Below are 16,197 nucleotides of genomic sequence, written 5' to 3' on the forward strand. Positions count from 1 at the left end.
TGATGGTATTAACTGCCCTCAATATTTATAATTGTCAGTTGCCATTGGGACTTGGTAAAAGCATATATTTGATTGAGGAAGAACATTCTGTATTTCTTAGATATAAGAGCACAAATGATAACAAATAGCACAAATTTATGGCCACAAATGATCCCTCATTTTTTATAAGAACTGTCAAGCACTTGTTTTTTTTTTTTTTTTTTTGCCATGCTTAAGCATATATATCTGATTTAACATTAATTATGTTTAAAATATAAAAAAAAGACACCCATTTCTCTCTCTCTCTCTCTCTCTCTCTCTCTCTCTCTCTTTTAATAAATCTTTAATTTGCCCCTTGATTTTAAAATTATCATTTAACCCAATAAGTTGCCCTTTAATTTTTAATTAATCTTTGCTCACCTATTAATTTTCTCAATTTTTAATTTTTAATTAAGTTTTTCAAAAGAAAAGGCACCCTCCTTTTAGTAGGCATTATTATTTTTCCAAACAGCTGGTCAATGTCAAGTCCTGTCCTCTCTAACCCCTTTGGGTCTTCGGATATTTGAAGTGGAAGATAAAAGACGACTTAAGCGCTTACCAATCACCAGGTTAGTAACCTTGAATTCTGATAAAAATAATTTGTTTAAAAAATCAGATAAGAACAAAAGCAACTTCGAATATTTTCCTAACAATTGTAGCTTAGTCTTCGTTTGAATTTTATCGTTTTGTATGATATGATTAAATTTATCATATTTTTAATTAAATTTAAATATTAATTTTAATAAAATTAAATTAAGATAAATGTTTTATTAATTTTTAATCATAATTGTAATATTTTTTTAATTATAATAATAATAATAATTATTATTATTTTTAATTTTATCGTAATCAAACTTATTACATATCCAATAGAATCTTAATTCATTTAGATAAATAATTTAGGTAAAATTAAAAACAATAATAAAATTAATTAATTATATTATAATTGTGAGTTTAATATTATAATAATCAGATTACAATTAATACTGATATATATTTGAATGTAAATATCATAATAATAATAAATTTTTTATATAAACAATTAAATAGTTGATTGCAGTAACTAATTTTTTTAATTTTATATTAAAAATTGAAACTGTTTAAAAAAATGAATTGCCATAAGTCAATCCAGCTCGATGATGAGCTTTTGAATGACCTTCTCTAACACAGAGTTCTGCTTGTAAACTGTTACTGACGTGAATATTAAATAGAAATGTTTTTACTTGATGTTGTTAGGATTGAACTTTAATTATTAAAAATTGTTAAAATTTTAATGTTTATATATAAAATAAAGAATAACTAAATTTGTTTTTTAAAGAATAATATATTCAAATTTTAATATAAATAAATTTCTTGAAATTTTAATAAAAAAAAATAAAAAAACTTATAAAAGCTTATAGAATTCTTCTTACTAAACCTTGCTCCTAAACCTGATAATTTTAGACTTGAAACAAAAGTAGCACAAAAAAATTTTAAATAATATGATTCAAAATTGACAAAAAAAATATAAAATATATTTCATATTTAATACCTTAACACAAATTATAATATAATAATTTTTGTATTTTATATATATTTAATACAAAATAAATATCATAATAAATACCCAAATTATCAAATTTTTATCCCGTATCCGTATAAATAAAGTCAAAGTATACACTTACCCGTCATATTATTCTCAATTGCTGTAACACTACGCCCCAGTTTTGTCTGAAACCTTTTCTTATGACTCTGAGTAAACTTTTATGCCTGAAGCCAACAGCAAGAAGCAAAAGGACAAAATCAAACAAAAAGGAAAAAGGAAAACACTACTCCGGTGATTAAAATTCTAGCCCACCTTTGTTGCCGTTTATCTTGCAGGTCACTTGATCGACCACTGCTCTGATTCTTTGAGTGGTTACTGACTAAAATAGATTTTGACTTAAAACGTATCATATTATCTGCAAAATATGATTCATGTTTTCCTTGCCATTTGTATTAAAATATCCTTAAATTTTAATGTGAAATTTTTTAAAGTAATTTTTTACTCTTGAAAAACCATTCAAAATTAAATCTTTAAACTTAAAGACGGAGGGAACATATTTTTATTTTTAAATTCAGGCTGGACAAGCGGCAAATAAAATATCATGTTGGAGATATAAGTGTAAATAAATAAAAGTTTTACGAACAATACAGATTCAATCTTTATCGTTTATATTTATTTATTAAATTCAACAAATGATTATGAATAATAATTTACATTCAGTTAATTTATATCATTATGGAGGAGTGCCATTGTTTTCAATTTTATTTTGGTGGTCCAAATGATCCAAATATTTATCCGAGTACATTAACAGGTGGGAAAAAGAAAATGAAAAGGAAACAGGAAGCAGAAGTAACTTAAATAAACGAAAATAACCAACTCAAATATGCCACAAAATCTCTCAAGTAACAGGAAACAAAACAAGTGGCAACTGGAAGAAACAGTACCACAACTGAAGATCAATAATTACCATTTTAGTTTGATTATGGACTTGTTTGTCATGCAAGCACGACCAACTACTTTAATTTTGCTCAATTGCTAGCTTTAATCACTCTGAAAAGAAAAACAGAAAGCCATCTGGGTGAAAAAAAACATATTCATAATATATCAGATAAGTCAGTTGTTCTTGATAGCTCCAACTATGTCAAGTCCTTTGGGGAAACGATTCACCCAAAGTTTAAACGAAATTAACAATTTAAATGCGAAAGAAGAAAATGAAATTTTATGAAGTGAACTACTGCCTGAAACAAAAACTAAGAATCCTAATATTATCATCGATATCTGACTTCAATCATATGAAGCATTTCATTTTAGATCCAGCGTACATGATATGTTTGAGGTCTTCTTCCACACCTTCCTCTCCCTCCCTTCTGTTGAATCAGCAGACCACTTGTAGTTTTTGTTATTGACCTCTATAGTTCCAAAAGAAAGGAATCGCTAACCCAATCATAATCGATACGAAGAATACAAAACAATGTAAGACCATCCTCTATGTATGTTTGCCTTTAACAATCCAAAATTTAAGATGAAGCATATCGAACTTGCTGCAAATACATTCAACCTCTTGCTGAAGCTGGTAGTAGACCATTTGAAATTTCCATGGTGCATAATCTTTAAAAAAATCAAGGTTCTATGTTAGCTCCTAACCAGATTAACTAACCACCAATAATCAACTCAAATTTGCAACAATTTCTTATAACAGGAAGCAAGTTTTGAGGCATACCTCAAATAGCAACTGCCAGCCTGGAATGCAATGCACAAACATCAAAGATCACTACTTGCAGGTCTACATACTTTCTATCCCAGAAAGTAGAAGTCACCTTTTTGTTATGGAAACATATCTTTCAGCAATAACCATAGAAGCGTCCAATGTGAGCTTTAGTTGGGACTGACATCATTAGAGCCAAAAGTTTACGTATAGCATGTTCAACTTCAAACTAGTATGAAAATTCTTGAAAATGGATGTTCAAAGTTTAATAATAATAATTAGTAACTGGCAAGAGTTACCTGCATTTGATTAGTTGTAGGTCTTTAATAGAAGAGCCAGAGAAAAACATGCCGGATCAGCTATCTGTTAAGAATGTGGTAAAATACCGTTAAATGGCTATTAAGAATTTAAAAAAGAACCATTAAACAGTAAGCAATGAGACAAGAAGGGCTGTGAGCCTCAATATATAAAAGGCACATATTTATAAAGTAAATTCACAGAAAGCATATTCGACCAGTTTTGTGAAATACTGAGATCTCCGAAGCCCAAACTCTGCTAATACATCTCAATAACTTGAAAACCTCTGAAAGGATAATAGAAACACTACTAAAAAAGCTAAGCCAATCAGAAGGGTCTTAATTAACTAGAGACAATCATCTTAAAAATTTCTCTTAAGTAACATGAAGCAAGTGATGAGGCATACCTCAAATAGCAACTGGCAGCCTTGCACAAAATGCATAACCATTGAAGATCTGTAGTTGCAGGTCTAATTTGTATCCCTGAAAGCAGAAATCACTAAATGTATTATGGAAACTACTTTTAGCACTAACCAACGAAACAACAATGTTAACCTTAGTTGTGCCCGACTTCAACAAAGTAATCAGAAAAATATTTGATCAAGTTAATATGTTCTAAAAGTGATGCAATAATGACTTTACCCAGTTGGCATTGGTTTAACTTCAAACTAGTATAAAATTTCCAGAAAAGGACCTCCAAATTTTTTATAGTAATAGATAGTTAGTCCATGTTTGCGTTGTTGTAAATCCTTTACTGGAAGAGCTAGATAGAGTTTTTGTCAAGGATGTGGTGAAATACTTTTCACTTGGCCATTAAGAAATTAAAGAGAAAAACATAAACAGCAAATAATAAGACAAGAAGAGTTGTGAGCCTTTTTGGTACAACAAAAAATCTCATCTTTATAGAGTAACCCACAGAAAGGATGAAATTACCCTGCCTTTGTCAAGTTTTGTAAGTTGCCGAGATCTACAAAGTTCAAGCTCCAATTATACATCTCAATAACTTCAAAAACTCTGAAAGGATAATAGAAACAGTATTAAAAGAACTAAGCAATTCTGAGTCACCATTAATAAGGAAATAATGGAAACCATCAAATGATATAATCTCAATGAAAACTTATCAACAAAAGGAACAATGACCTATCCAAGTCTATTTTATTTCATCACAAGGTTAGTGAATAAAAAACATTTTGTTAATGATGTATAATAATCAATTGTTTACAGATAAATTTCTTGATCCATCACAGAAGCTGGCATTAAAAGGAAAATGAAAGAAAGAAAAGCTACCTGGTTTTCGTCATTTCTGAAAATAAAGCTTCTCTTTCTTAGACTTTTTAGGTTGGAGCAGTACAATGAATGCGTTAACCAAAACAGGCAAGCAAACCTTCAGAAAGATTACAAGAATTTTGAGGTTGATTTCCATGCTTGTGGATCACAGTTTCTAACACAAGATTGTTGGAAAAAAAACCTAAAATTTGGCAAGAACACATGGACAAATGACTTGGTAAAATATCATGAGATAAATGACAGCAATGATCAGTACCCAGAAAACCAAATATGGTATTCCAATCAAGAAACAGAACATACAGTATTTTCTCCGTTTTGACAACAACAAATGCTTCTTATTCAAGCACTTAACACCAATCATTGCCTTTATCATTTCAGGTAACCGATGTCTAATGCACCTTCTTTTCCATTTATGACATATAATGGAACAAATAATTAACATACTATAAAGTCATGCAAGTATATCAGATGAATTTAGAAGTGAAAAAGACTAGAGGTCCGAATTCTCATGAAGCAGAGGACAATATTCACATGTTAACACAGGGATGCATATGAACAGAAATGCTGTGTCAGTGATGTATAATAATGAATTATTGACAGATAAATTTCTTAATCCACTAGTAAGCTGGAATTGAAGAAATGAAAAAAAAAAAAAAAACTACCTGTTTTTTGTCATATCTGAAAATATAGCTTCCATTTCTTGAACTGTTTAGTTGGATAAAAAGCCTGGAAAAAATTCTTGAGCGGAAGGTGCAGTAAACGAAAGGGACATTAAGTTGGGAAAAACTGAAAAATGATGCAGAAATAAAACAAAGAAAGATGATTAACACAAAGAACAAGGAGTGCACAAAATTACCAGAGTTAATTAGGGAACAATCCATCTTTTCATAGGAATGACATGATACTAGTTCCTTGAGCTGGGAGGTTGCAATCTCTAATTTTCCCTCAAAATCCAAGGAATCAAATTCTACCAACTCCAATTCATGGATTACTGTAACTGGAAGGTAATCTACAAACTGTCCCCCTTCACTATTCTCAAGTTTCATCGAAAGGGCAAGATGTCGATTAGCTTAGGACAATCTTAGTAAAGTTCTCCAAGCTGAGAGAATGCCCCCACATTCCTCATTCTCTTCAGAAAAACCTAGTTCCTGCCAATTCAAGATATGTTAAAATATTAGTGCTTCCTTTTGAAACAAGTATTTGAGAGGGTGTATTTGATAGGTTTTTCATTTTTGTGAGGATGAGGTAGTCATTACATTTGAAAGAGTATAAAAGGATGCAATTGGAATTCACTTTTTTATCTAGGTAGTTTAAATTCAACACTTGAATCATTCTATAAATCCATGTATTTAAGTGTAATTATATGACTCACTTATTAATGAGTACTACCACATAATTTCTACATCATGTAAAATCCAAATCCAACTTCTTAAAGAGGAATTTCAAATTGAATAAAAAATTTCATGCAATCTAAATGGCATAGTTGCTAAAAGAACTTACCCATGTCCACGATTAGTACTCAGAAAAACCTCAAATTGGGAGATCTTTCCAAAGGAGCAGTAGTCCTACTTGCTTGAATAGTCCTTGAACTGAATGAATCAAGGAAAGGAAGATGGTTTTGCTGGTATACCCTAGAGAATATGGTAGTCGCTGATTTCGTGCAATACAGGAGACAGGAGTAAAAGAAGTTTTCCTTCAATGATTTGAAACTGTGCACATTGTTGCCCCTGCGCTAAGAAATCCAAATTTGAAATGAAGTGGAGCTTGATGCAAAGCTGTCGAACCATCAAAAACTGAGCTCTTGTAATTTTGGGATAGAAAAATGAGCTCTTGTAGCTCCACGCTAAGGCACTCATGCAAGAGGAATTTCATTTGGATGGAAATCATCAATTAGGATTTGCAACCAACACTCAGAATTATGGTGATGGGAGGCTGTAAAAATATTTGACACAAATTAAGCATCAGTTGTAGATCTAATTCTAACTGAAAGTGGAAATGCGCAAGTCAATCCTTGCATTATGATATTAATTTTCTCAAATTAGTGGAAGCATCAATATTTGCACAAGCCAAGCCTGAATGTAAGCCATCAATTTGGAAGGATTTATGAGTGGGTCAGAGTTGCCATGCACAGCCAATTATAATCTTGTAATCTGTATATTTATATTTGTATATTTAAAATTAAATATTTGTATCTCTAAAATTAAGAACAAAAATTAGGATAGACAATCTATCAATTATAGGATCAATTTTATGAAGATTTAATTTCATAATTTATCTATTAGTTAGTTGTATATAAACCTAAAGTGTTTGTATAATTCTTTATAAGCAGTTTTTTAATATACATTCAATTTACTTTTGATTTTTCACATAATTTTATTTCTTAGTTTTTCCACATCTACAAATCTTGTGAGACAGATTCAATATAACAACTTATTATGTAACCAGATGACAGATAAAATTTAGGTAATGGACAAAAGTTATGTAAAATTTAACCCAGCTAGCCCATATGAGCTCTGGATGTCCATAGGAGACCTAAGATGTTTTCTCATCTACTCTCCAAGATTGTCTACTTGATGGTTTAGAGGTAACAGAGAGTGCAAACTATGTCTTTGAGGCTATATTTGATCATCTACTGTTGGTAGTAGCGATGCCTTTGAGGCGATGAGGAAAGAAACAAACTACCTAAACTTGAAGATGCAGGAGTGCCCAAAAACCTGATATTCAGAGACGGTACACTACCGTGAAGATGGTACACTACTATACAGATCAATAGATTGACTGAAAAATTAACAAAGGCCAATAGCATTTGAAGCTATAAGTGGAAGCACTGCCTAAAAGAAGTGACTAAATATCACCTTTTTCTCTTGATTCAACTGTCTAATACTACACAGATTAAAGGTTCTATAACATTTGCTAATGTCACATCCCCTTCTACAGAAACAATATAAGTTTACTTTGAATTCAGGACTTTTCAACTTACACAAATTTGGCAAAATTTTGTATACCAGAATATGCTACTATTTGCATGCCTGAAGAAAATATATCTTAAAGGTTCCAGAAGCAGAATTAAGAACAATTGAATAATCCAAATTATATGAGAAATACCAAATCATCAACCAACTTAAATAGTCCATCTCTACTAGAGCCCATATAAGATTCATACTTCCAATATTAACAGGGTAAAATAATTAAATAATTGGAGATGGATTTGTAGGCCAAATTGTCATAGAGAAGCTTCTCCTCTACAAAATTTTACACAACATTAATCCGTTGTTGTTATCACAAATCCATCAATCATAGTTTAATCCGTTATTGTTATCACAAATGCATCAATCATAGTTTAAGTACTTTTTCCCTTTCTAAATATATGCTTAAGTCTATCCATACTTTCCTTTCTTTTTATACTCTTCTATACACCATCCCTTATACCAAATAAACAATCTATTCCTCGTCAAGAATAGCAAATCAAAGTAATGATATTAAAAAAAATTTCTACCCTTGAAAGAGAAAAGTAACTATTAAAAATTTTTTAGTGGTTGTTTCTTATCTTAGCTCTTGAAGATTAACTAAAACAATCTTTGAAGAAAAGAACAAAAATCCACGCTGTTATGAAACTTAACTTAAGAAAGTGCATAGAAGAAAGCAGAGAGAGGTAAAGCAGCAGTACAATCATGTAAGCATATGAAAAGAGAAATGACCTGTAGCTTAGAGGCCATGAAGTGTCGCAGGAAGTGGGATTGTTCTGCTGCTGGTTTTCAGCTGAAGAATCAGAAGCATTAGATACATTTCCATCATCTTCTCCTTTGTGTCCGTTAAACACTTTCCCTTCAGTTTCCTCATTTTCACTCTCAAAGTACAACCTCTTACCCAAAATCGAGTTCTTCTTTCTCTTCCAGACTCAATCTCTTGCTGGAAAAAATCATAAAACTAAACACATTTTATAGTTAACCAGGTTAAGAAGGAATTGGATTCAAAAGGCTGTCAAATAAGAGGAAAAACACATATTCAACTAAATGAAAAGAATCAACTCAAATTTGCAACAGAATTTCAGAAGAAACAGGAGGTAAGTGATGAGGCATTGCTCAAATAATGACAGCCTGGAACAGTAAGCACTGCAATTGAAGATCACTAGTCACAAAGTAGAGAAGCATCAATGTTGGCCTTAGTTGTACTTGACTTCATTACAGCAACCACAAAGGTATTGGTGCAAGTTACAAAATTTCTTCTAATAAATATAAACTGTGTATAAATGGCTTAACCTAGTTGCCATAGCTTTTCAATTTCAAACTAGTATAAAAGTTTTTAAAAGAACCTCCACAAATTTGATAATAAAAAAAAAGTAAGTGGCACAAGATACCTGCATTTGATTTGTTGTAGGCCTGTAGGTTGTTTAGTGGAAGACCAAAAGAAGAATATACTAGATTGAATATCTGTTAAGAGTGAGGTGAAATACAATTTAATTAGCTATTAAGAATTTAAAGAGAGAAAATAAACAGCAAGTGTTGAGACACGATTTGGGACTAGTTGTGGGCCTAATGACACAAAACGAAGCATATGTTTATAGAGTGAACCAGCACAAAGCATAGACTTACTACTTTGTTATTTCGAAACAAGTATTTGAGAGGGTGAAATTGAATTTGATTTGTTTGTCAGTTTTTCGAGGATTAGTGTAGTCATTACATCTGAGGGAGTATAAAAGGATGCATTTGGAATCCACTTTGTTATCTAGGTATTTTAAATTCATTACTTTCAGTCATTCTATAAATCCATATATTTGAATGTAATTATACAACTCATAGATTCACCAGTATTACTGCATAATTTCTACTACATTTGAAATCCAAATTCATCTTCTAAAATGTAAATATACAAATGCAACATAAAGTTTCGTGAAATTAGACGGCTTAGTTGCTAAGGTTAGGATCCCTACTTGCTACCCAGGAAAACCCTCAAGTGGAGAAATCTTTTAAGAGGAGCAGCTGTTCACGTTGTTCGAGTAGTCCTTGAACTGAATGAATCATGGAAAGGAAGACAGGACTTCTGGTACGAACTAGAGAATATGGTAGTCAATGATTTCATACTGTACAAGAGAATGAGGGAGCAAACGTCATTTTTCTTTATTGATTTTAAATCTATGCACATCGGCACTGCCGTTCCAGGAAATCCAAATTTGAATGAACTATGCAGAGATTGATGCAAAACTGTCAAACCATAAAAAACTATCATGCAGATAATTTTGGGATAGAAAAATGACCTATCGCACCTCCAGCCTAAGGCAACTTACGGAATAACTTCAATTTGATGGAAATCATCAATTAGTATTTGCAACAAATCTCAGAAGTAGCAAGGGTGACGGTAGCCTGTAAAAGTAAAGCAATCTGCCATATATTAAATATCAGTTGTAGTTTTGATTCCATCTGAAAGCAAAATCATCAATATTTAAATTACTTGTGCATGAAGTGAATAAATACACCACAAAATCATTTGCAATATTTGATTTGTTCTACCCCAAAGCATACTCAACAAGTACCTTTTTCTCTCTCTATGAAGATTGAAGAACATCAATTAAATAAATTATAAATTTGTTACATAAGAATAGAGAAATACTGCACCTCAGTGACAACTGAACAATTGAAAGCTAGCGTAGAGTGAATTATGGAGCTATCCACCTCTTCAATGGAATGACACTATACTAGTTCCTTGAGCTGGGAGTATTGCAATCTGTAATTTTCACCTTGCGCAGACCACAAAGCAGTCGCTCAAAAGGCAACAAATCAAATTCAGCTAACTCCAGTTCATGGATTGCTGCAATCCGAAGTCATCCCACAACTTGTCCCCCTCCATTATTCTCAAGTTCCAATGAAAGGGCAAGATATCGATTAACATATGACATTAACATTCTACAACATGAGAGAATGCCCCACATTCTTAATTGTCTTCAGAAAAAAGCCATTCCTGCCATTTTAGGACTTGATAAAACCTTAATGTTTTCACTTGGAAACAAGTATTTGAGAGACTGAATTATAAATTTGATTTTTTGTTCATTTTCTAAGGATGATTGCAGTCATTACATTTAAGAGAGTATAGAAAGATGTATCCAGAATTCACCGTTCAAGAGAGATTTACCAAATCTATGTATTTAAATAGAATTATATAGGTCATGTATTTATAAGCATTCCCACATAATTTCTACTGCATTTGAAATTCGAATCCATCTTCTCAAATGGAGATTTCCAAATGAAATCTAAAATTTTATGGAATCGATGGCTTAGTTGCTCAAAGAACATACCTATGGAAGTTAGGATCCACAGTTACTACTACGGGAAACCTTCAAACTAAGAGTTCTTTCAAAAGGAACAGTCCTTGGACTGAATGAATCATCTTGATAACCAAGACAGTGCTTCTGGTCTGATTAAAGAATATGGTTGCCACTGATTTCGCGACAAGAGAAGGAAGATGTTGCAATATTTATTCTTTATTGACGTCAAATCTGAGCACATCAACATAGCAGCTCCAGGAAACCCAAATTTCAAATGAAGTATGCAGAGCTTGATGCCAATCCATTCAAGTATTGAAAACTTTCATGCAGATAATTCTGCGATCGAAAAATGAGGCCATTAATCTCCAGACTAAAGCAAATCATACAACAGAGAACTTCATTTGAATGAGAATCATAAACCGGAATTTGTAACTGATTCTTAAAAAAAACAAAAAAAAACAAAAGAATCGAGGAAGACTATAAAAGATTTTGAAACAAATTAAGCAATAGTCAACATATCATAAAAGTAATGAGGAATTTGGCATTAGAATTCAAGAAAAAAAAAAAAAGAAAACAGTCCATAAACTTCAATGAATTAAGAATTTTTTAAAGAAAAATGAATAAATGAATAAATAAATAAGTAAAATAAGTAGTGAAATAAAATGAAAATGGAAGGAGTACCTGACCCTTAGATTGTGTTAATAATGGCAAAGGGACACGTTGACACATTTGGCTTCTGAGTATTGCTATAGAATGACCTCATCGTCAATCCAAATGACAGGGATGTGGGAAATGATGGGCCAATCTTTACCTTTCCCCTTCTCGCAACATTCTCTCAGCAAAGGACAATCGTAAATGCAAATATGAGAAAGAGAGTCAGGGAGCCCCTTTGCCGGCATGGATTGGAGTGTTGGACATTGTTTGATCTGCAATTTGCGGAGAGAGGTGAGGTGTTGAAAGCCCTTACCGTCCAAAAGCTTAAGATTTGGAAATTTAAATAATGCAAGATGGATAAGAGAAGAGGGCAGCAGATGTTCATCTGGAAAACACTCTATCTCTGATTTTTCACTCAGGATTTCGAAGCGTGTAAGTGAAAGGAGTGTTTGCAAACTCCATTCCCTCCTCATCATGCCCGCAATCAGCTTTTCACTTCGTATGATATAAATTTGTTTTAATTTGGAAGGCAAACCCTCTCTTGGAAATGACTCTATTTCTGGACAATTTATTATTTCCAATTCCTTAAGGGACGGGAAGAGGGAGTGCATATGCTCTGGAAATGACTTTAAATTTTCGCACTCTGAAAGCACAATTCTCCTTAAATTGGTGGCAGATAATCCCTCTTCAATTTGAAAAGATATCAAATTAGGGCATCTATTGATTAGTAAAGAATTGAGACATGCGAGATGCTGGCAGCAAGGCCCCTTTGATGCACCTATCCACCTCAAGTCGTCACATGTCGAAAAAGAAAGAAGTTTTAGCATAGGAAATGGTCCCAATGGAAAAGATTCTAGGGGATGACACCTTCCGTCTACTATCTCCAAGGATTCAAGAGATGTAAACAAGGGGATTTTGAAACAACCCAAGACACCACCCGCTATTCTCAGTTGCTTTAGCATGATAGGAAGTCTACCTTCAGGAAGGGATATGAGATTAGAGCAATTCAACATATTCAACTTTTCAAGACGAGTGCAGTGTTCCATCATCTGCTCCATTATGGAATCATTGATAATCCGATTGCAAATTCGCAACTCTCGAAGCCCACAAGGCAATGGCACCAATTGCAATGCATCGCAATCCCCTAGCTCAAGTTCGCGAATGCGTGGTGCCTCAGGAAGCAAGCCACCAAGATTTCCACAACAGGCAATCCAAAGTTTCCTTAAAGATGGGAGGTGCTTGGGCAGAGAATTGGTTAGCTTGGGACAATCTCTTATACTTAGCTCTTGCAAACTAGAGAAAGCATCATCTCTCGAACAAAGCTTCCATTCTTTCCACTCTGGCATTTTCGAAAAGCTTAGAGTTTTAAGAGATCCAAATGGTTTACTCGATGCATCACAATGCCCGTAGAAACCATCGTTGTCGTCACCGACTGTTGCTACTTCGAGAAACCCTGAAATAGAGAGAGATTTCAAAGATGATAATTGCCCAAGCGGTGGCAAGAACAAGCAATATTTACAACCGCTTAACTCCACAGATACTACTTTTGTGAAGGAAGAATGTCCGATCCATTCCGGGAATTTTGTACCTCCGTAACAACTAATGACAAGACGCGTCAACTTTTTACGGGGCTCCAGTTGTTGAAGTACTTCTCTGTGATGCCTTGTATCATCAGTATCATGATCAGAACTCCATAGCAACTCCAACTCCTTAAGGTTCTTCTTTTTCTTCAAATTGGCATCTTTGGCATCCCTTGCACAGGCAACATTTTCTAAACGTGAAATGGCAAGTCTTCCGCGTAGATGCTTGAGCTTTCCTAACTCATTAATGCTTGAACCATTTTGCTCGCCCAAAACAAAATCTGTTAATGTTCGAAGATCTTTCAACTTATCCATTCCTTCAGGCATCCTTGCTAACCTTGTGCGCCTAATATCCAGATGTTGCAAGTTGATCAATCTACACATGTCTTTCGGCAACTCAACAAGCCGGAAGCATTCAAACAATATTAATGTTTGCAAATAATACAATGTACTCAAAGAGTTTGGCAAACATTTAATTGAAGTTTTGGAAAGATTCAAATATCGCAAATATTTTAAGTTGTCGATTTCTTCTGGCAACTCATTGATATTTCGATATTTAGCCAAAGAAAGTACTCGTAAGCATTTACATTTTGTTATCAAATCAAGCATTTGGCTGGTAACAAAACAAACGAATGGAGATGACTGCAAAGTCAACAATGTTCGCAAACTTTTTGCTTTGGATAATGTCTTAAATTTCTTAGCCACATCATACTTTCCTTGGATATTGGCCAAATGACGAGTCTTTTTAGTTATTTCACATGAATCACCTCTACCTTCCAATCTGCAAAAAAATTCTCCAGATATAGATTTAGCTAAGTCACTGATTAGGTCATGCATGACAAAGCAAGATTTGTCTCTTGCTGATTGTTGGAAAAATGACCTGGATGCTAAATCTTTAAAGTACTTGTTACCTTCCGCGTTGCCATCTTTTTTGAAAATTTGTAGAAGACCTTCAGCCATCCATAGTAGAATGAGTTCTTCCTTTCTGAATTCATAATCTTTAGGGAAAATGGAGCAATATGCAAAGCAGCGCTTCAAATGTGAAGGAAGATAATAATAACTTAATCTCAAAGATGAAGGAATAGTACTACCTTCCTTTTCTAGTTTGTCCCACATATCGCTGTCTAATATTTCATTCCATTCATCAGCATCTTTACAACGCAGAAGACCTCCAAGTGTTTTGGCTGCTAGAGGGAGGCCTTTGCATCTGTTGGCAATGGCTTCACGGATTACCTTCCGACATCGATGCCTGCTTGGAATTCCATCAACAAGTGCATGTTTTGCAAATATCTTCCAACAATCATCATCAGATAAGATGCCAAGAGGACAAGTTTGAACAGTCTTCATAATGGATGCAACCCTTTCATTACGTGTTGTTACGATTATCTTGCTGTTTCGTGCCCCAGAAGTGAAAGGTCTTGTCAGATCGTCCCAGTCTGCATAATTCTCGTTCCAAACATCGTCTAAAATAAATAGAAACTTCTTTCCCAACAGCTTCTCCTTTAGTCTAAGTTGAAGCTGGTCTAGATTCTCACTATCATCGCAACCAGAAGTAATCTCATCAAGAATGGCTTTGGTTACTTTGAAAACATCAAATTGGTCTGAAATACACACCCATGCCTTGAGGTCAAACCATTCCTTCACTCTCTCGTCATTGTAGATGAATCGTGCAAGGGTGGTTTTACCAACCCCGGGCATACCCACTATTGGAATCACATCTATCTGATTTTCAGTTAGATTTTCTGGGTGCAACAACTTCATTATTGCTTCTTTTTCACCATCTCTGCCATAAAAAACACCAGATACATCAACCAAAGAAGTTTCACAGGATCTTTGAAATTTCTTTTCTCCTCTACAATATTCTTTCAAACCGCGGATACACACTTGGTTGTGTAGATATTCTAGTTGCTCAAGGATCTCCCCAAGCTTTGACTCCATCCCTTCTTCGAACGGATTGCGAGAAGAGAAAAAGCGGGTTACCTTCGTTGCCATACTAGTTTGACCCTCAGATTCCATCCTACTTCGAAGAGCTTCAGCAGCGATCTCATCGAGGAGGTCCTCCACACAATAAACAGCATCTTTGAGCTCATCAATCAAGAGTTTGACAGGCTGGTTGCTAATAGGCTCATTTTCAGCATATTCCAGCACTGCATTAGATGACATGAGCTTTAGCTTCAGTTTCTTAAGAAGGCCATCTTCAAGTTTCTTTCCTCTAATGAAGTCCAAGATCTCACGAGAAGCCAACCTGTCGACAATAACTTGGAGGGAAGCAGAGAGAACAGCTCCACCCACCAAAGCCCCAGCCATGTTTTTTCTTTTTCTTTTTTTTTTTTACAAGGAAATTTGAAGAAGATCAAAGGAAGTGAATACAAAAAATGGAAAGAAGAAGGGTGCTAAAACTCAAGTGAAAGGATTTGAAGGGGAAGGTTTTTTTTTTTTTTTTTGCAAGGGAAGGATTTGAAGAAGATTAAAAAAAAGGAAGTGATTGCAAACAACAAACAGTGAAATTGGGCGAGGATGAAAGATGAACACAGCGTTGTGGTGAAGGGCAAGGCTTTATTCACTTTCAATGAAAGCGTTGTGTTAATGAACTTTCCTTGAACGTTGCAATGATACCCCACCTCACTTTCAATGAAAGATAAAAGAATCTTATGTCATCATCCAAGCAAAAGAGACGCGTAGAAAAAAAAGAAGTTTGTAGGCCATACTGTTTTATATGCTTTGGGTGCCAAAGTTATTTCCTGTCTGAATGGTGGCTTTTGATGTGTTGATTATTCATAGGCTAATGGGAAAAGGAAATTGCAACTTGCAACAAAGAAAAGATTGAATCCAGAAAATAAAGAAAGTACAAGAGCTTGTGAATGGATCATATT

At 33.7% G+C, this 16,197-nt stretch overlaps 1 protein-coding gene across 39 annotated transcripts; it reads right to left on the bottom strand.

Annotated features, from left to right (window-relative positions):
• Positions 1 to 2,618: 2,618 nt before the first annotated feature.
• On the bottom strand, positions 2,619 to 15,856 carry LOC111295963 (putative disease resistance RPP13-like protein 1). Of its 39 annotated transcripts, none has more exons than XM_089740804.1 (17): positions 13,333 to 15,856; positions 11,772 to 13,197; positions 11,121 to 11,426; positions 10,444 to 10,786; positions 10,095 to 10,191; positions 9,762 to 9,911; positions 9,189 to 9,261; positions 8,530 to 8,740; positions 6,332 to 6,763; positions 5,688 to 5,979; positions 5,494 to 5,569; positions 4,832 to 4,928; positions 4,478 to 4,558; positions 3,952 to 4,027; positions 3,548 to 3,611; positions 3,264 to 3,428; positions 2,619 to 3,151 (listed from the first exon to the last, which is right to left on the bottom strand). In XM_089740804.1, exons 1-2 carry the CDS (start codon positions 15,629 to 15,631, stop codon positions 11,837 to 11,839), a joined length of 3,660 nt encoding a protein of 1,219 aa, XP_089596930.1. In that variant the 5' UTR covers positions 15,632 to 15,856; the 3' UTR covers positions 2,619 to 3,151; positions 3,264 to 3,428; positions 3,548 to 3,611; positions 3,952 to 4,027; positions 4,478 to 4,558; positions 4,832 to 4,928; positions 5,494 to 5,569; positions 5,688 to 5,979; positions 6,332 to 6,763; positions 8,530 to 8,740; positions 9,189 to 9,261; positions 9,762 to 9,911; positions 10,095 to 10,191; positions 10,444 to 10,786; positions 11,121 to 11,426; positions 11,772 to 11,836. The 39 variants fall into 39 exon arrangements, 37 of the variants coding, with proteins under 37 accessions (XP_089596930.1, XP_089596929.1, XP_089596928.1 ...); XM_089740803.1 differs by having other exon boundaries at positions 5,494 to 5,557; positions 10,116 to 10,191; positions 11,772 to 14,322; positions 14,416 to 15,854; XM_089740802.1 differs by having other exon boundaries at positions 8,530 to 8,758; positions 10,086 to 10,191; positions 11,772 to 14,322; positions 14,416 to 15,854.
• Between the last annotated feature and the right edge of the window lie 341 nt (positions 15,857 to 16,197).

This window comes from Durio zibethinus, chromosome 12, assembly GCF_047325235.1.
Source record: "Durio zibethinus cultivar Kanyao isolate XHJ-2024 chromosome 12, ASM4732523v1, whole genome shotgun sequence".
Taxonomy (NCBI): domain Eukaryota; kingdom Viridiplantae; phylum Streptophyta; class Magnoliopsida; order Malvales; family Malvaceae; genus Durio; species Durio zibethinus.